Raw genomic sequence first — 20,203 nt, forward strand, 5'->3', positions numbered from 1 at the left:
TTTGTGCCCCTTGCCCTGTCAGTGGGCACCACTGAAATGGACTTCAATGCACCTACCCTCACAGCTTCTCAGCCTGTCTGTTCAGCAGCTCAAGAGGAGGCTTCTCCCCACTCAAACAGCCTTTCTTCCATCTTTTCATTCAGCACCTCACCAATGACCCCAAATTCCAGCCTGGAAAAGAAAGGCTGCCAGACCTACAGCCACCATGTGTCCCAGCTGAACCACTCCTCTTCCCTTCTCACCTGCTTATCCCAAGTCACAAACAACTCTTTGTAGGCACAGATGTTTGGATGCTGAAGCTGCAGCAGATCCATTGCCTGCAGAGAATAACAAAAGCAAAGAGATTTCCATGGCTCCACAGTCACATTGTGTAGGACAAGAGGGAATGGACTGAAGCTTGAGGAGGACAGATTGAGACTGGAGGAAGAAATCCTTTGTAGTGAGGGTGGGGAGACACTGGCACAGGTTGCCCAGGGAAGCTGTGGATGCTCTCTCCCTGGAGGTGTTCAAGGCCAGGCTGGATGAGGCCTTGAGCAAGCTGGGCTGGTGGGAGAAGAGACATTAGGAAGAAATTCTTCTCCATGAGGCTGGTGAGGCACTGGCACAGGTTGCCCAGAGAGGCTGTGGATGCTTCCTCCCTGGAGGAGTTCAAGGCCAGGCTGGATGAGGCCTTGAGCAAGCTGTGCTGGTGGGAGCTGTCCCTGCCCATGGCAGGGTGGCTGGAGCTGGATGATCTTTAAGGTCCCTTCCAACCCAAACCATCCTATGAATCTATGGATTACCAGAGCCTTGAACAGCCTCTCCTCACAGGGCTGTGCTCCAGACCCCTCCCCAGCTTTGTTGCCCTTCTCTGGACACCTTCCAGCATCTCAACATCTTTCCTAAACTGAGGAGCCCAGAACTGGACACAGGACTCAAGGTGTGGCCTAACCAGTGCAGTGTACAGGGGCAGAATGATCTCCCTGCTCCTGCTGGCCACACTGTTCCTGATGCAGGCCAGGATGCCCTTGGCCTTCTTGGCCACCTGGGCACACTGCAGGCTCATGTTCAGGCAGCTGTCAATCAGCACCCCCAGGTCCCTCTTTGTTTGGCAGCTCTCAGCCACTCTACCCCCAGCCTGTAGCTCTGCCTGGGGTTGCTGTGGCCAAAGTGCAGCAGATGCACAGCTCCTAGTGAGCTCTCCTCTCCCTGAAGCTGGTTTCCATGCAGGGCTCTCTATTACTTCAGCAAATCTGCTGAGGATGTGACAAGGGAAGAAAGAATCCCAAAGTCAGCTTGATTCTCCTGCAGTTGTGCTTGGGGCTGTGCAGGCACCATGGAAGAACTAAGGAGAACCACAGCTCTTCTCCCCAGCTGGCAGAGCTGCATTGATTTCACTGGAGATGGCCACCAGCAGCAAGATTGGATCCCATCCTAGCAGGAAGCCAGACTCAGTGCATAAAGAGGCCACCTCTCCCCAGCAGGATGAAGCCTGTGTGCAGAGATGCATCCTCCCTCAGCCACAGCTGCAGCAGGCAAGGTGCTGTGAGCCTAACCCCTTTTGTGCTGCCTCACATGTTTTGTTGGAAGCAATGTTGGCATTTTAACAGTGGCTTGGATGCTGCTGCTGCTGCTCCTCCCTTGAGGCACTGCAGCCAGCCTGCACCCAAACACAGAAAGCCAGGCAAATCATTCCCAGCCCCAAATGTCTGAGGAGTAAACATGTAATGAAATGCTAACTGGGAGGGGAGTCATTAATAATAAACTACAAGCAGATGCTCCTGGAGCTGAAGGGCCAAAGAGATGAGCTCTCCTCTGGGTCTCCAGCTCAAAAGAAGGAGTCCCCCCCTGAGCTCCAGCAGCCCATTTGAATTGGCACATCAAATGTCTTGAGAGAAAAACAAAACCAAAACACAGTTAAGACAAAATCCTGACCTGAGCTCAGAGGGCAAGGAGAGCACCCCCTAGATGGCCCTACCCAATTTAGGTCTGGGCTATTTGCTTAGTTAATCCTTGTAGCTAAAAGGCTTTGAAGACTTTGGCCTTTGTAAGTGGGGCAGCAGAGAAGAGCTGCACTCATACCTCCTTCAAGGCTTCATTTGCCTGCTGTTCTTCAATGCATTCAACCTGCACCAAACAGAAGAGAAGGATGAGGCTGTCACACACAAACAGGAGACATTTAAGCCAGAGCAATCCTGCCCAGCTGATTGGAACTGCAAGTTTGGCTATGGGTTGGCACACATTTTCAATGCCAGCTCCATCTCTGATGTTGGGAGGAGGCTTGTTCTCTGGAGATGGCCAGAAACAGAGCTTTAAATGAGTCTGCAACAGCCAGGCAGCCCTTCCCCTGCACTATCAAAGCAGCAGCAAGCTAAAGTGAAAACACCCTGAACAGAATTAAACAGGTTGCTGCCCTTTCCACATTTGAAACCTCAATATTCCACTACATTGACTTCAATTTTCTGATTCCCAAGCCAGCAGCACTGAAAGGTGGAAGACTCCTCCCACCCTGTGGCTAAGCTACCTAAGATGTTTGTTCCTGTCAGAAGGGTCCATGGAGATGGCAAACACACCAATGGACTCTTGTTTGCCTAGCAACCACCTCCTCACCTGCTTGATTATGTATTGCTCCTCCACCTCCCCTGCTGTTTTCAATGCAGCTACCAGCACAGTGCCCAGGGCCCCAGGCTGAAGCTGCTCCAGCACCTGTGGGGCAGAGGAGAGAGGGTAACACACTTGCTTAGCTCCAAGTAGGAGGACCACCCACTCAGGAAGTTTCTTCAACCCACTTTCCCACAGCCAGCCTGCACACAGCACATCCCCCAGCTCCCCATGGCTGAGAGGGGGAGCCCCAACTCCTGAGAGGGGCACAGGTCCTCTTCTCCAAGACATTCCTTTCCCCTCCTTCCTGCTGAGCACAGCATCCCCATTTCCACAGAGCCTTCTCACCACCATGCTTCCCACCCTGTGGCCCCACAGGCCACTTCCTCAGGGTTACTTACACCCTCCTCAAGGCCACACACACCCTGCCTAGGGCCACCTACCCTCCTTCCAGGGCCATACACCCTCCAAGGGCACCTTATACTCCCTCTTCACCATCACAAGGCACCTATGTTCTCTTCCAAGACCACAAACCCCTTCCCAGAGCTGCATACTCCCTTCCAGAGCCACTTGCACTCCCACCTCATGGTGCCTACCCCCTTCCCTAGGTCCATATCCCCCCACCACAAGCCAACTCCACTACCTCCCCATTGCCTTGTACCTCCCAGCATCACCTACACACCCCCCCCACAGAACTACAGCCACCCCCTTGCAACCAGGTAAGGCCTGAGGCAGCACCTCGTACTTCTCCATGGTGGGACAGAGCTTGGTGAGGTGAGGCAGGCAAAGGAGCAGGTGCAAAAGGACCCCTAGAGCTCAGAGCCAGCCTTCAGGTGCCGCCCAGCACCCACAGAACTGAGGAAGCTTCCCTTTCCCTCAGGCTACGCTTGCAGCCCGAAAACCACCCCCGTACCACTCGCTGCACAACGCAACAACAAGGAACAAGGAGCAAGGAGCCAGCAGCCCACGCAGCCCGGACCGCCGCTTCCCGCCGGCGGGAGGGAGCGGCCCTTATAAGAGGGCGGGGAGGCGACGGCCGCTGGGCGTGGCCGGCAGCGCCGTGGGCGGAGCCGCGCCGCCTGTGGGCTGGGTTTGCGGCGGCGAGGGCGGGGCGATGGCCGCCGCTGGGCGGGATGATGGCCGCTGCTGGGCGGGGAGGCCCCGCCCCCTGCGCGCCGGCGCTGCCGCCCGCGCGGCGCCTTTAAGGCCTGGCCTACGTGGCAGCAGAGCCCAGCGGCGGCGCGGCCCGGCCCGGCGCTCCCTCAGCTTGCTCTCGTGCCCGCCCCTCCCGCCGCCGTCCCTCAGAGCGAGGCTGGGCCACAGGCGCTTAGTAGCCGGCAGCGTCCTGTCCTGTCCTGTCCTTTCCCCTCCTGCTCCGTTCTTCGGCCGCCATGGGTCAGAACGACATCATGGGCACCGCTGAGGACTTCGTGGACCAGGTGGGTGCCCGCCTGGCTTCTCCAGCCCGCCTTTGTGCGCTGGGCCGCTGCCTCGGGTAGCGGGGCCGGCTGTGAGGGGCGGCTCGCCGCGCTGGGGGTGGGGGAGGCCGCTGCCCTGAGGGGCTGCGCTGAGGTAGGCCGGGATGGCGGCGGCGCGCTGCGGGGTCCGGCTGCCTGCCCCTCTCGGGGGGCTCCGGGCTTTGGCGGCGGGAGGCTGGGGTCTGGCTTCCCGCCGGCGCAGGCCCGGCCGCCAGGGCCCTGCGGGAGTGGCAGCCCCCTGCCCTTAGGGGAGCTCTGTGGCTGCTCCTGGGACGGAGCAGGGCTCTCCTTGGGAGCTGGGTTTGTCCCCAAGGAGAAGGAGAGCAGGAGGCTGAGAAGCTGTGGTCTCATTGTAAGCAACGCAGGGGTGCAAAGAGGCATTAAAGGGGTGTGGGAAAGCAAGGTAAGCGATGGTGGCAGGAAATCAGCAATCAACGCCTGGACTGCTGTCTGAGAACCCAGATTGGAAGAGGTTTGCCAGCAGCGTAGTGCTGTGCTGTGCCTTGGAACTGGGGCAAAATGAAAGCAGCCAGGCTGATGTTCTCTGGTAACCCTTTTTACTTCTATTTCAGTGGAGGCCCTTACAGATTTCACTGTTAAAACGAAGTTTGTGGTCTCTTATTAATAGGAGAGGAGAGTTTTTTTGGAAAGTAAGTAGCTGACCAGCTGGTGATGGTGTTGGAAAGATCTTCCCTGTCATGGTGATTCATCTAATTGATAATGAGAGGTAGAGTCTAACCATGTTTAGCAAGCTCTCTGGGAAACCTGATTCAGTCTCCTTCTACAACTCTGAGTGTTGAGTTGTGTGGTGCACGGTAACACGTCACAGCTCTGAGGGGGCTGTGCTGCCTCTGTGTAAAGGCAGAGGAACTGAGTTTCACTGGGAAAACCTGTTCTGCACACTTTTCCCCACCCCCAGATGGAAGGCTCCTGGGAGACAGAGCTTCTGATGGTGCGTGGAATATTCAGTGTATGGAGTGTCTGGGTCATCCCTGTCATCCTCCCTTCACCTCTTACTCCTTTTAGAGGAGAAGGTGAACTCTCACTGTAGTGTGCAGATGACTTGCCAAAATTCACAGCACTTCTCCTGACCTTTTTATAACACTTTTCTGTTTGTTCCTGTGTGACTATTTCTGGCTGTCTTGAAGATGCCTTTTCTTTTTCGTGCTCCTGAAAGCTCTCTTGTCCAGCTGAAATGCCCTTTTGCTTCCTCCCCAAAGGAGCTTTAAATGGCACAACTTTATTTAGGCTTGGCCACAATCTGTTTAAAGATGAGTCTTCCCTCGAGCCACAGAACTTGGGGTGTTTGTGTGCACTTGCCCATCAGATTGCAAAACAATTTTTATGGCTTTCCAAGTAACTTTGGTAGCTCTGTCTCCAAGAAGCTGCCCCCTAGCTCGACTGGGTACTCTCAGTTCTGTGTGTGCAGCTCCAATACTCAGCAGTGTAGGAGTGAAGAGATTTGCTGAGCAATAACCTTTGGTATATATTGCACAGTTAACACTTGGCAGTACAGAATCTGTTAGTTCACCATGGGTTGGGAAAAACAAAAACCAAACAGACCCACAACAGTTGGAACGTTTGAAGTGATGTTGAAACTGCCCTTGATGGAGGCAGAGGTGCTGGAGCTGGACAATGGTTGTTCTGGGAGCTGTCTGTGTGTCTCAGTGACATCTTTACTTTCCCTGCTCCCTGTATCAGTGCTCGAGACCTAAGGAGTCTTAATTTCTGTGGTGTAAAAGCCTTGTGGGGAAAATGTTAGAGCAAACTTCCACGGCTGGTCAGTCAGTACAGAATGTCTCCTACAGAAGCAAGAATCTTCTGTTCTTTAAGTTCAAACATTAAAGCTTAATTGCTCTCAAATGCTACCATTTCCATTTGAAATGGCAAATTAGGCCTTGGATGGCCAAGCTGCTCTTCAGAAGTCTCTCTCCTGAAGCAGTAACAAGTGGCTCTTCATCCAGGGGTGAACTGCTGCGTGATCTTACAGGGCAGCTGAGCTTGCCTGACAGCTGGCTGCCACTGAAAGGGGTTTGCCTGCTTCCAAGGTGACGTTCCCCTTTTTGCTGTCACCAGCGCTCCTGTCACTGAGCTGCACAGTCAGGGTGAAACAAAATGAGTTGATTTTTCTGCTGGCTGCAGTTATCTCATCCTTGGGGTCAAGGGAGCACCAGCACTGGTGGTGGGGTCACTTGTGATGAGAAGAAGCTGCTCATTTAGTGTGGCTGTAGCTTAGGTTTGCAGCCTGCAGAGCATGGCTGGTCAGGGGTTCTGCTCTGTGCAGATGGCAGTTTGCAAGAGCTGCAGCAGAGTGGTGCTGCTCCTAGGGGGATATTGGGGAGTGGTCCTGTGGGGTTTTTTAATTGGAGAAGGCAACTTAGTAGATATTAGGGAGGGTGGGAAAAGCTGTTGAGGGTTCCTAAAATCTGAGTGGTGAGCAGTGCTAGAAATCAGGCTCTGGGTTCAGAGTGAGCAGGGGTCTTGGTTCAGTGATGCCCAGCTACAGGCTCTATGGGTTGGTTTGGTTTTAAGCCCCATCACACCAGCCTAATGTTGTTAATTGATTGACTTATGAGTAAGTTAATCTCTTATAAAGTGATTTTTGGTGAATTTATTGGATGCTAAGAGCTTTGCTGCAGTCACCACATACTTGCACTGAAGACAGTTGTATGTGGGGCCTGTGCTGATTGTTTATAGAATTGGTTGCTATTCCTCCCTCATGCACAGAAGAGGGAGCAGATCTCAAGCAGCTTCTCTAGGGTATGATATAATCTCTAGGAACATGGGTGCCTGGTGTTCCTGTCATTCTGAAACAAAACTATGGACAGATATGACAAGAAATTCTTGAGTCATTGTGCTGCAGGGAAAGGACTTTAAGGAAGAGCCAGACCCTGGGGTTTCTGTTTCATTTTCCAACCTAAATGCTGGTGCCTCTTGTTCATCTGACTCTGGCATCTCTGTATCCTATTTTGCAGCAAACAGGAGGGAGGAGAAAGCATATCCTTGTTAATCTGAACTCCTTTTCTGTGCTTTGGATTAAAAACTTAACTTGGAAACTCTTGGTGATGTCGTCATGGCTTAAACCAAGACGGCATCAGTGCACTGACAAATGGCCTGCTCTGGTTAGGCTGACACAGAGCTGTCCCATGAGGCGAGCTAACAAAATGCAGTACACAATAAATCACATTTGAGGAGTTTGAGGAACAAATGGATTTTGGAAGAGGAAATTAGCATAAAGCACACCTGGGGGGAAGCATTTTCCCAAGAAGTTGCCCTGCAATTAATAACCTGATTAAGATCACTGGCAATGTTCTAGTGGGTCAGAGATCTCTTCCTGCTGTAGAAGGAAGTGGAAAAGCCCCTGTTCTAATTGTCACAAATAACTTGTAGACATTGATTAACCCAGATAGGTGCTAGTGCCCCTGGGATTATTAAGTGGGTTCTCCTTAAGTGGATATATACAGGTGGTGAAAGGAAGTGATTCTTCCCTCGGGCAGAGGATTGAGCATCCTGTTCCAAGAGAGATCACTGCTGTCCTGGGCTGCTGGGGGTCTCTGCCCTCCCAGAGCAAAGCAATCCCTTGGGTATTTGGGATACACCTTTACCAGAAACTCCAGGCTGAGGACACTGTGCAGCAGTGTGCATGGATTAGATCACCATGATCACAGATTCCCTGATTCAAGAACTCGCATGTGGACAAGCACAGGAGAGGCTTCTCTGTTTGTCTGGCTATAATACACCTAGGAGACAGCTGAAATTGCCAACTCCTCCTGTGTATTGGTCTTAAAAGCCCTGTAAATATGCCATGCTGTGAACACTTAGAGAATGGATGGCATCTGTAACAGATTGGAGGCTGGTGGGAGGGGGAGTGTAGTTTCGAGAGCGTGGTGAGGGCCATATCAGCATCACTTTATTACCTCTTCTTGGGCAGACTTCAATATTTCAATCCTTTTCAAAGCTGAGGTTTGAGCAGAGATTGGATTATTGTTTTTTGGGGGGGGGGGGGAAATCCCTGGATCCTCTTCTGCAAGATGTTTCTTAAACTAAGAGGAGCATTTAAATCTATCCTTGCTTTTCTGACCCTGTTAGAGGGGGAAGTGGTGACACAAAGCCTTTCTGCTGCCTCTTAGGCGTTTGGCTGCCAACACAGAACCAGCTGCTCTTTAAAATGGTTTGAGTTGAGTGGTTTGTTGTCTCTTCTCAAGATGTTTTGCCTCTTGCAGAGAGGCAGGATGTACTGAGAAGAGTTGATGCAAAGCCCATGGAAGAATAAGTCATCCAGTTCCTTGCTGCCATGAGTTTAACACTGCCCCCTCCATCGATCTTGACAGAAAAGTGTGCTCAGTTGAGTGCCTCTTTCAAGTCCCATGTTGAGTTCATTAACTGCAGCTACTGCTGCTTTTATCTGTGTGAATCAAAGGAAGTAGGAAGTGGTCTCAGGGTACAGCATTTGAGCCACATGTTAGTGATGTGTAGGGACAAAACCAGGATGTGTGGTGCTAGCAGTTCAGTCCCACTTTAGATATCTCCTCTTTCTTACAAGTTACTCTGTCCTTAGTTCATTTCCTTGGGTGATTTATACCTGAATCCTGTAATTGTCAAATCACTTGATGTGTATTATGCTGCTCTTGTAGTTCCCATGTATTATCCATAGAATGGCTTGGGTAGGGAGGGACCTTACAGATCATCCAGTTCCAACCCCTCCACCACGGGCAGGGACACCTCCCACCAGCCCAGCTTGCTCAAGGCCTCATCCAACCTGGCCTTAAACACCTCCAGGGAGGGGGCATCCACAACCTCCCTGGGCAACCTGTGCCAGTGTCTCCCCACCCTCAGTGGAAAGAATTTCTTCCTACTATCCAGTCTCAATCTTCCCTCAAGTTCAGTTCTTGTCCTTTCTCACTGGATCCCCATGGCTAGTTTGCATCTGGTTCATGCAGTCTGGTTCTGAAGCTTATTTACTTCATCCTTGCTGTGTGCAGGGCTTTCAACTTGTGCCTAGCTCAGCAAATGCAGCCACAGGAGTTCTGGATGACCAGAGATGATGTGTCTCAGAAGGTTGCTTAGCACTGCCGCTGCCTCAGGCTCCAGTCCCTCTGACTTGTCTCAAGCTGATTGGATGTGTACACCCCTGGTTAATGGGTAGTGTTCAGCTCCCTCTGTGCCATGGCAGCTGGTAAGTGTTCAGTACCTTCCTGGCTGCTTCACCTGGGCTGCTGGTGGCTGGCTCAGGGAAGAGGAAGAGATCATCTCATGTGACCCACAGCAGCAGTAGCAGCAGAGATGAGGCCAGGAGGCAGATGATTCCCTCTCTAACATTTGCTGGGTTTTTTTCAGCCTTTCCACAGCAGTGTTTTTATTTTCTTATTTCTACAGATGGCCTCTTTCCTTCCTTCCTTCCTTCCAGCCCAAGCTTGTCTGCTGTGTGTCTCAAAGCACTTTGTGAACCACTTCAGCTGTTATCCTGCTTCCAAAACACCTTTATCCTTGGCAATCCTCAGCAGGTTTGCCCAGGCAGAGGGTGAAATCCAGGAGGGAAGAAAGCTGTAAAGCATGATGTGTCTTATTCAGTGACAAAGATCACCAGTTGTCTTCTGACTCATTCATCCAACTTGACATGGTGTAGAACAGCCTGAAGTGCAGCCCTGAGTCAGAGTACAGCTGCCCTTCAGACTGACTCGATTAGCTGGAGTCCTGACCCTTAGACTCTGGATGCACAGAGTACAACTTGGGGAGTTTGTTCCCCTATTAACTGTTAATTAACTATTGAGCAGGCTTGCTGGATTTCCTTTGCCTGTGCTAATCTTCAGTTACACAGTCTGCAAGGCTGTGCATTGGCATAGGGTTTGGAACAGCCCTTAGTGTTTATGACTGGGGCAAGGATTTGGGGATGTGGTTTAGCAGGCATGGTGGTTTCAGGCTGGTGATGGGATTCAATGGTCTTATCTTGGAGCACAATTCTGTGGTAATAAACTTTCAGAGCTGGCTGTAGTCTCCTTTCTCTGTGCTCCTACATGCACTGAAAGCACACACTGCTGCCAGAACAGGATTCTGCCCAGAGAGAAGCCAAGCAGCTGTGGTGTCTAACCTGAAGTCAATCTAAATCTTGAAGGACTGTGTGCCTCTTCTGCCGGGTCTGGGTTGGAAGGGACCTCCAAAGGTCATCTGGTTCAACCCCTCCTGCAGTCACCAGGGACATCCTCCACTACCTAAGGTTACTCAGAGCCTTGTCAAGCCTGACCTTCAGTATCTCCAGGAATGGGGCTCATCCCTGGGCAACCTGTTGCAGTGTTCCATGACCCTCATGGAGCAGAACTTCTTCCTAACTCCAGTTTGCACCTCCTCTGACTTCAAACCACTGCCTCTCATCCAATCCCTGCAGGCCTTTGGAAAGAGTCCCTCTGCAGCTTTCTTATAGGCCCCTTTCAGATAGTGGAAAGCTGCTCTAAGGTCTTCCCCAGAGTCTTCTCTTCTGCGGGCTGAACAACCCCAGCTCCTTGCATCACACTGAACTTTGTGTGGGCTGATGGGGCCTGATCAATGGTGCCTCCTCTTGAGTCCTAGTGCAGGGATCACTGGAGTCAAGCAGTTCCACATGAATCACAGACTGCCTTGGGCTGGAAGGGACTTGAAAGATCATCTGCTTCTGACACCCTGTCCTGGGCAGGGCTACCTCCTATTACATCAGGTTGTTCAAGGCCCCATCCAGCCTGGCTTTGAACCCTTGCAGAACTTCTGGCAATCTGTTCTTGCCACCCTCATGGGGAAGAGCTGCTTCCTAATGTCTTACCGACACCCATCTTTTTTGCAGCCTGATGCCATCACCCCTCATCCTAGCACTACCTGTCTGTAACAAAACCCCTCTCCAGCTCTCCTCTAGGCCTGTAACAGGGACAAGTGTCAGCCTGCCCAAACAGCTCCTGCCACCCTGGATAATCCTGTAGTCAGTTTTAGATGAAGTTTGCATTTGTTTCTTACTAGATTGCACTCACTCAGGCAGCCACATACCCTGACCCCAAACATGACCTTGTAGTGATCTGGCTGAGCTGAACCCAGGCATGAAATGGGTTCTGGCATTCTGAGTGGCTGCAAATCCTGGTGGAAGGCTCCATGAAGTAATAACCTGCCCCACAGTAAAGCTCTTGGCATAATCAGAGGCAATGAGTTTTCACCCCTCAGCCCTGGGAAGTTCTGGCTTTGTCCCTTTAGAATTGGGGTAGTTGCAGAGCAAAGCAAGCAGTGAGCTTGAGGATGAAGGGGTCTGTGCAACCAGATACAGGGGGCAGTGACTGCACTGATCTGACAGCTGCCCAAGTGCCCAGGCTTTGCACTGCTGCTGTTCAGAGTGGTAGAGGGACCCAGCTGGGAGAAAGCTCTTGAATTTGTCCAGAATTGGACTTCTGTCAGCCTGACTCCCTGAATCGTTCTGTTAGTGAGTGCCTGAGCCTGTGGGTGGGAGTAGGGTTGCCCTTTCAGCTCCTGGCTATCTGATAGCTGAGCTGTAACATGAAACCCTGAGATAGACAAACTAAACCCAAGGTCAGCCTCCACTAGTCAGAGCTCCATCAAAACACAGCTCTTGTGACATGGAAAGGGGCAAGGGAAAGGATCCTGCTTTTTAACAAGGCCTTGCCAACAGCTCTGTGGTGCTACAAAAAGCTTCTCAAAGGCTGGAACAGGCTCCCTGGGGAGGTGGTTGAATCTCCATGCATGCTGGTGTTTCAGAAGAGGCAGAGGTGTGGTGCTGAGGGATAATGGATTAGCAGCAGCCTTGGTAGAGCTGGAGAATGCTTGGAGTGGATGATCTGAAAGGGCTTTTCCATCCCAGACGTCTCTGATTCCTCAAACCGCCTTCAATCCAAGCGCTGCAATCTGTGTTTCTGGGCGTTGGTGATGCTGTGTGCATGAGAACTGCTGGCCTCAGGGCCTGGGGTGCCTGGGGCTGATCTGCTCTGGGTGTCACCTTGCCTTCCTTCCCTGCAGTTCCTGCGGGTGACCAAGCAGTACCTGCCCCACGTGGCGCGGCTGTGCCTGATCAGCACCTTCCTGGAGGACGGCATCCGCATGTGGTTCCAGTGGAGCGAGCAGCGGGACTACATCGACGGCACCTGGAACTGTGGCTACTTCCTGGCCTCCATCTTTGTCTTCATCAATCTCTTTGGACAGCTCAGTAAGTGGCTCTAAGGCTGGTGAGATGAATGTCAGAGTGCTGCAGTGTGTCTGCCGCCCTGGCTGGTGTGAGCAGAGGACGCCTCACTGACTGCTTCGTAGCCGCCGACAGCTCAGCACTGATAGGAGGCTCCAGGAAAGCTGGGAGGGACTTTTGACAAGGGCTTGTGGTGACAGGATGAGGGGCAGTGGCTTTGAGCTGGAAGAGGGAAGCCTGGAGATTAGGAGGAAATTCTTTCCAGGGAGGGTGGGGAGACACTGCAACAGGCTGCCCAGGGAGGTAGTTGAGGCCTCATCCCTGGAGATACTTAAGATCAGGCTGGACAAGGTTCTGAACAACCTGATCTAGTGGGGGATATCCCTGCTGAGTGCACAGGGGCTGGACTGGAGGACCTTTGGAGGTCCCTTCCAACCCAAGCCACTCTGTGGCTCTAAGCAGAGATTTGTAGGTGTATTAGGTGGACTCAGGGTATGAGAAATGGAGAGCAGTACAATTCTTCTCTGCTTGCATCATGTTGGTGATCTGCTCTTGTTTGCTCTGCCCGTTTCTTGTCTTGTGCCTGGGTGTTTTTACTCCCCTATTTTTGTGTGGAGTCAGCAGTGTAGTTACCACTCCTCATGTCAAGGGCTGTCAGTGTTTTGTGACAGAAGCCTTGCCACAAAAGCTTTCAAGGCAGAGGAATGAAGTCTGTTTGCCCTAACAGCTATCTCACCTCAAAAACAAAAAGGCAAACCCAGAATGATTTGAGTTTCTCTTTGACTTGTAATGTGCTGCTGCCCAGCACTGTGCTCTGGACTGCATTCAGCATGTGCTTCCCCTTGGTGAAATGATGGTTCTGGAATGATAAAAGACCTTAAAATGCACTAAAACTCCTCAGTTCTCCAAGTGGTTTGTGCCAGTGTGCACCAAAATGTCCTGCCTGATGTTGTCTGTGGCACAGCTGGGAGAAGTGGGAGTCTGCTCAGTTCAGAGTCTGCATTCCTGCAGCATCTTTTCCTGTGCAAGCCCATCTGTAACCATGTTCCATTTCCCCAACTCAGGTGGCTGTATCCTGGTGCTGAGTAGGAACTTTGTGCAATATGCCTGCTTTGGACTGTTTGGAATTATAGCATTACAGGTAGGAGGCTTAAATCTTCAGCCTTTCTAAGCCAGGGCTTGCAAATCTCCACTCTTAGCCCCAGCACTACCAACACTGAAACACAAACTCCCAGCCCTGCAGTTCCTCTCCAGCCTGGCCTAGTGCCAGTCCTTGATGGCACTGAACTATTTTGCTGCTTCTCTTCTAATGTGCCCAACAGATCCTTGGCTGTAATTGCAATTAGTCAGCTGGAGACCTTGCTTCAAGACTTGACCTTGACCAATTTAGCAGAAGTAACTCAAATTTACCTGGATGTCAGTGATGTGCCAAATGTGGAACTTGGAGGTGCAAGTCAGTAGGGCAGGGGGTGATGGTTTGAAGCTGGAAGAGGGGAGATTGGAGATAAGGAGGAGGTTTTTTCACTCTGAGGGTGGTGAGAGCCAGGCCCAGGGTACCCAGAGAGGTAGGAGATCTCCCATCCCTGGAACCATTCCAGGTCAGATTGTCTGGGGCTCTGACTGCAGTGGGGTTGGTCTATATGACCTTTAAAGGTCTCCTCCCACCCAAACCATTGCATGATTCAATGTTGTTGTTTTGTTGGCCTTCACCACCCTGCTGTTGTAAGGGATCCAAGCTAGTGGCATCCTTCCTGTTTCAAACCAGTGAAGTTTTGTGGTGGCTGAATCACAAATCAAATCCTGGCTCCTGTTCCCTGTTTTACCCTGCCTGGGCCACATCCATGTAAGACACCTTGTACCCTTCAGTGTAACACACTGCCAAGCTTGTAGGAGAAGCTAAATGAGAGTGTGGCATCAGTGCAGAGCTCTGGTGTCCTCTCTGTGGTGTTTTAACCTGTTTTCTTCTTTCCCTAGACTATTGCATACAGCATTCTATGGGACCTGAAGTTCCTGATGAGGTATGCCATTAGCAAACTGGAGTGAAAGCTTGGCACTGCTGCTTCTTGACAGAGGAAATCATCTTTGCACCTGGAAAAGATTTTACAAGTGATGCATTCACACTAAACCCAAGAAGTTGCAGCCCTTCAAAGCAGCAGAGTCTGTGTTAAGCCACAGGCAGCAGGCTTAGCAGTGGAGAAGGGAAAGGCTAATCCTCACCCACTAGGATCTAAGTGCTTTGCTTCCTTGCTGAGAGCTCACAAACTGTCCAGCAATGGCCAAAGCAGCAGCTGTGCTCATGCATGGCTGAAGCCATTTCCCAAGGAAACTACAGCATGTGGGTTGTGGAGTGGCTTCTGGGCTTTTAAATCTCTTAAACCCCTTCTCTGAGTAGGAGACAGGGCCCTTAGCCATGAGCTTTCTTGTCACCTCCTGAGGGATGGCTGGCTGTTAGCTCTGAGAGGAGGGCAGGGAGCCAGCACAGGAGCTCTGGGCTTGCTACAAGCCTGTAAATGTGTAACTTCTCATAGCAGCTCTGCTGCTCTGTGTTCCCAGAGCAACCTCTGAACTACTTTTGGCATATGTGGCAAAACCTGAGGTACAGAATAACTTTGGCAGGACCAAATATGAGCTGTAAGAGATGCTGAGCAGCTCTGGCTCAGCTGTGGGTGCTGGATTTCCCTGGCAGGCTCTGGGTGACTGCACAGGCCTGTTGTGCAAACTGTTGGACAGTGCTGCTGTTTGGGGTGGGAACTTTGATGCAGGCACAGATCACAAGGGGCAGAGCAGGGCACTCCTCACTAGTGTCCAGTGTTGGAAGGGGGCTACAGGAGAGCTGGAGAGGGACTTTGAAATAAGGCATGGAGTGGCAGGGCAAGGGGTGATGGCTTCAAACTGGAAGAAGCTGCATTTGGATGAGACATTAGGAAGAAATTCTCCATGAGGCTGGTATCATAGTATCAGTCAGGGTTGGAAGGGACCACAAGGATCAGCTAGTTCCAACCCCCCTGCCATGGGCAGGGACACCCCACACTAGATCAGCCTGGCCAGAGCCTCATCCAGCCTGGGCTTAAACACCTCCAGGGCTGGGGCCTCAACCACCTCCCTGCACAACCCATTCCAGGGCTTCACCACTCTCATGGTGAACTGGACACTGGACAGATTGCCCAGACAGACACTGGACAGACACTGGAACAGGTTGCCCAGAGAGGTTATGGAGCCTCCAAGCCTGGAAATGTTCAAAGCCAGGTTGGATGAGGCCTTGAGAAACCCAGGCTAGTGGGAGGTGTCCCTGCCCATGGCAGGGGGGTTGGAACTGGATGATCTTCACAGTCCCTTCCAACCCAACCCATTCTGTGATTCTCCTTGAGTTGAAATTGCCAGAGAAGGCTTTCTAGATCAGTGCAAACTGTAGTAAACTGCTTTTCCCCCACCTCCTCATTTCTGTCTTTCTGTAGGAACCTTGCCCTTGGGGGAGGCTTGCTGCTGCTTCTGGCTGAGTCCCGCTCAGAGGGGAAGAGCATGTTTGCCGGGGTCCCCACCATGAGGGAAAGCTCTCCAAAGCAGTACATGCAGCTGGGGGGCCGTGTGCTGCTGGTCCTCATGTTCATGACACTGCTGCATTTTGATATGAACTTCTTTTCTGTAAGTATCTGTGAAGGGAAGGATGGGTTAAGGAGCTGGGCTGTTGAACCACCTCCCAGATCACCTGCAGGGCCTGCTCAGTGCTTGTTTCAATCTTTTTTCAGTTGAATTAACATGGGTATGAAGTTCCATGTCCCACTATATAAAGGGTGGCTACCAAGGGGATGGAGACTCCCTTTTTGCAAGGAGTCCCATGGAGCAGACTAGGGTTGATAGGGACAAGTTACTGTCTGGGGAGATTCCCATTGGACTCCACAGGAAAGTTGTTCCCCATGAGAGCAGTTGGGCATTGGAATCATAGTATCAGTCAGGGTTGGAAGGGACCACAAGGATCATCCAGTTCCAACCCCCCTGCCATGGGCAGAGACACCCCACACTAGATCAGCCTGGCCAGAGCCTCATCCAGCCTGGGCTTAAACACCTCCAGGGATGGGGCCCCAACCACCTCCCTGGACAACCCATTCCAGGGCTTCACCACTCTCATGGGGAAGAACTTCCTCCTCCCCTCCAGCCTGAATCTCCCCACCTCCAGCTTCATTCCATTCCCCCTAGTCCTATCACTACCTGAGATCCTGAGAAGTCCTTCCCCAGCCTTCCTGTAGGTCCCCTTCAGATCCTGGAAGGCTACAATTATCTCCCAGGGGAAGCAGTAGAGAGCCCTACATAGGAGAGTTTTAAGACTCAACTTGACAGGGTGCTGGGCCAGCTCATTTCAACTCTCCTACCTCCTGGAGAGGTTGGCCCAGATGATCCTTGGGGGCCCTTGCAAGGTGGCATGCTGTGATTCTTGGATCATCTGTGCCCTGCTAACCCAAGTGCCCCACGCTCTGGCCTCTTCCTCTACCTGTTGAAGCACCAGGAGTAAGCTTGGGGGTGGTTGTTTGTGGTTTTTTTTCCCCTCTTGCAGATTCTGCAGAACATTGTAGGCACAGCCCTGATCATCTTGGTGGCAATTGGCTTCAAGACTAAGCTGGCTGCCTTGACTCTTGTCATCTGGCTCTTTGGCATCAACATCTACTTCAATGCTTTCTGGACCGTCCCAGCCTACAAGCCCATGCACGACTTCCTCAAGTACGACTTCTTCCAGACCACCTCTGTCATTGGAGGGCTTCTCCTCGTGGTTGCACTGGGTCCTGGGGGAGTCTCCATGGATGAGAAGAAAAAAGAGTGGTAACAGGAACAGCAAACACTTCTTGGGACATAACCTATGAAGTCCAGAACTGATTCTCTATGGATTCAACAGAAACTGCCAGCATTTTACACGTACATGCCCCCTTCCTATCAAAGGCACAGATGTTCTGAATTTGATTTCCAGTGGCACCAGTAACATGATAGTTAAAGTCCCCTCTTTCTTCAAGGAACGTTGCCTAGGCTTATCCTAGCTTCCTAGATTGTGGAACTAACCCAAGGAGCCTGCACCTTGCTGACTGCCTCAGTGAGCTGCAGTAGAGCAGTTGCTGTCTTTTAAGGTCAGCAGGGTTTTGAATTGGAAAATACTGTGAGCAGATACAGCTGCATCTTTCAAGTGTGCTGTTGGGTTCTAGCTGTAACTTAAACAAGAAGCCAAAAGTGGATCATCCCCTTTGTCACCCTCATCCACACTGCATAAGGAGCTCCATGGCTGGGTTTGGCATTAGCTTAGCAGGGTGGAAAGCAGCATCACAACAAATTAATCACTGTTAGTTTGCTGCTCAGAGACCTGTAATTCTCTTTTTCTGAAGAAGGGGAGGCCTTGCCTGCCCCCCAGTAGAAGGCAAAAAGAAGACCCTGACAGTAGTTGTACTCCCCTCTAGGTAAGAAAAGGTAGAGAGGAGGGTTTAACACATCCCACTTCTGCTCTTGAATGGGGGGGGACAAGGGAGAGTTTGGGATTGCTAATCAGGAATCCTGTCTGGCTAATGGTGTTTCAAGAAACAAATGGGAGGAGATAGTCCTACAGAGACAGAATGTTCAGTTCTGTCAGGATTCTGTGCCAAAAGAACTCTTTATTCAGCATTCTTTCCCCAATGTAGCCCCTCCTGAATTCCCAAGAGGGGAGCCAAGTTGTGCTGCAGGTTCCATAATAAAAGCTCCTTTCTGTTGTTAACCAGCTCTCATCCATCTGTCCCCCCAGTTCCTGTCTGAATTGCAGGTTATTGGTGAAAGTGTCTCCAGAATTGCAGAAGCTCCCCCTTTTCAACCCCCAACTCAGTCCATGTAAGTCAGTCTTCTAATCTGTAGTCTTTGCTTCTTAGATTCACTTCTGTCAGCCTCTCAGCTGGCTGCACAGTGGGAGAACTGGGTGCTGAACTCCTGGGCACAGCCCCTTCCCTCTGCCATCTCAGGCCAGCTGGAGCTGGTGGAGCTCAGCCCCATGCTGCCCCTTCTCATCTCTGCAAGCAAACAGTTGGGGCTGAGGAATGAAGAGCAAAGCCTGTGCAGTGAGAGAGCAGCCAGGGATGCAGCTTGCCTGTTCTGAGGAGCTCCTTCCCCAGCAGAGTGGTGAGGAGAGCTGAAGGCTCCTTTTTCACCCCTCAGTGCCATGACCTCTGTGCCATGACCATGCTTGGTGCTGCTCAGAGGAGGCATTTTGCCCTCTGCTAGTCACCCAGGTAAAGCCTCTTCCCCTAGATGATGAAAGGACACTAGAAAGCCAGCCCTGCCAACCTGCTAACGTTCCCTTGATTCCTTGCACTGTTGTCTTCTCCCTCGAGAAAGCTGCTCAACTGTTTGTCCAAGGAGTAACTCAGCTGAACCCCAGGAGCTGCTGACCAGGCTTTCCTGGTGAGGACACCAACCTGGCCAGTTCAGCTGAAATGGTTGACCTTTAGGAGAGAAACCATGCTGCAAGAGCTGCTGAGAAATACAAGAGCCCTCTTGAGCATGAAACCAGTTAAAGCAGTGATTGCAGGCTGGGAAGGGGCAGATGGCCTGGGTAGTAGCAAGGTGTGCTGCTGCTGCTGAAGGGAACCACTTGGTGGTTTGGGGGGTGGGTGGAAGCCAGCACTGCAGGTCAGGTCACATAGAAAGTTTTGGTTGGAGTGGGCTTTGAAGGAGAAGGTTTCACCTGGTGGTCACTCTGCCTGTCTCTGTAGCTAAAACTAATCCCCTGAGCTAGGGATGAGCACCACAAGGTGCTTCTGCTCAGTTTCACTGCAGCTTCCAGGCTCCACCAAGGCAAAGCCATCCTCAGGTGGTGGTCATTATTTGTAAATGGAATGATGGAAAACAAGCCCTGAAGTGGATTTGCTCTTCCCTGACTTCTTTGTGCCCTAACTGAGGAGCTGGATGCTGGACTAGTCTGAAGGTCTCTGTGAAGAATCAAGTCTCCTTTCCAGCTGAAGAGCTCAGAAAAGGAACTGATCCTGCCCCTTGCAGCAGCAGGGTTTGGGTGCTGAGGGGGGCACAGTTAGGTGCATAGATCCTAGGCAGCACAACAGGCAGGCTCACTCCTGTGAGCCCTGAGGTGGAAGATTCTGCTTTCCTACACCACACTGCTGTATTGGTGCATCTCCCCCCCACAAAGTGACCTCATCCCTGGTGGGTCAAGAAAGCTCTCCCAAGCCAGGTCAGCTAGCAAATTGGCTCTGCAGAGTGTTCTGGAATTCATTCTGAAGTATATATATATATATTATTATTTTTTTTTGCTTTCTATGTGGAGAAAAAGAAAAGGAGGAGAGAAACAAAACAAAAATGGTCTAAATTCTCCTTTTATGCTGTATTTTGTACCTTAGTTGTGTTTGAAAATGGGTTTGATTCTTTTGGAAACAATCAAAAAATAAACCAATGGCATCTTTGTATCCACTTGGTGCGTGGGGCTGGTGCCACTCCCGTGGCCTCCTGCTTGCTGTGCCACCTCCTCATGCAGAGGGTGATCCCTGGGAGCTGAGGGGAGGGCTGGATCTCAGGGGAAAAAAAACTTCTTTGCTGCAGTTGTGGTCAGGGATTGGCACAGGCTGCCCAGAGAGGTGGTGGAGTTCCCCAGCCCTGGAGGTCATCAAGAAACTTGTGGCCATGGCACCCGGGGATGTGGTTTAATGGCCATGGTCAATGTCTGGACCCAGTGATCCTAAAAGCCTTTGCCAGCCAAAACTATGCTAGGATTATTTCAGAGTATCAGTCAGGGTTGGAAGGGACCATAAGGATCATCCGGTTCCAACCCCCCTGCCATGGGCAGGGACACCCCACACTAGATCAGCCTGGCCAGAGCCTCATCCAGCCTGGGCTTAAACACCTCCAGGGATGGGGCCTCGATCACCTCCCTGCACAACCCATTCCAGGGCTTCACCACTCTCATGGGGAAGAACTTCCTCCTCCCCTCCAGCCTGAATCTCCCCACCTCCAGCTTCATTCCATTCCCCCTGGTCCTATCACTACC

The 20,203-nt window shown here is 51.6% G+C and overlaps 2 protein-coding genes across 3 annotated transcripts in view; one reads left to right on the forward strand and one right to left on the reverse strand.

The window, feature by feature from the left end:
• Nucleotides 1-3,520, reverse strand: part of ADAMTS13 (ADAM metallopeptidase with thrombospondin type 1 motif 13) — a 59,053-nt gene extending 55,533 nt beyond the window's left edge. The window contains exons 1-4 of the mRNA XM_068155911.1: nucleotides 3,319-3,520; nucleotides 2,590-2,685; nucleotides 2,062-2,106; nucleotides 243-317 (exon numbers count right to left, since the gene is read on the reverse strand). Coding sequence (XP_068012012.1) covers nucleotides 243-317; nucleotides 2,062-2,106; nucleotides 2,590-2,685; nucleotides 3,319-3,333 — 231 coding nt within the window. The 5' untranslated portion in view covers nucleotides 3,334-3,520. The remainder of the gene's footprint in view (nucleotides 1-242; nucleotides 318-2,061; nucleotides 2,107-2,589; nucleotides 2,686-3,318) is intronic.
• A 265-nt stretch (nucleotides 3,521-3,785) lies between these two features.
• SURF4 (surfeit 4) lies at nucleotides 3,786-19,629 on the forward strand. Of its 2 annotated transcripts, XM_068155913.1 has the most exons (7): nucleotides 3,786-4,019; nucleotides 4,631-4,708; nucleotides 12,042-12,228; nucleotides 13,269-13,345; nucleotides 14,179-14,222; nucleotides 15,660-15,846; nucleotides 16,754-19,629. In XM_068155913.1, exons 1-7 carry the CDS (start codon nucleotides 3,972-3,974, stop codon nucleotides 17,018-17,020), a joined length of 888 nt encoding a protein of 295 aa, XP_068012014.1. In that variant the 5' UTR covers nucleotides 3,786-3,971; the 3' UTR covers nucleotides 17,021-19,629. The 2 variants fall into 2 exon arrangements, with proteins under 2 accessions (XP_068012014.1, XP_068012015.1); XM_068155914.1 differs by lacking the exon at nucleotides 4,631-4,708 and having other exon boundaries at nucleotides 3,790-4,019.
• Nucleotides 19,630-20,203: the final 574 nt, after the last annotated feature.

This window comes from Melanerpes formicivorus, unplaced genomic scaffold, assembly GCF_026170545.1.
Source record: "Melanerpes formicivorus ecotype bairdi unplaced genomic scaffold, bMelFor1.0.p_v2 SCAF_33, whole genome shotgun sequence".
In the NCBI taxonomy this organism is placed as follows: domain Eukaryota; kingdom Metazoa; phylum Chordata; class Aves; order Piciformes; family Picidae; genus Melanerpes; species Melanerpes formicivorus.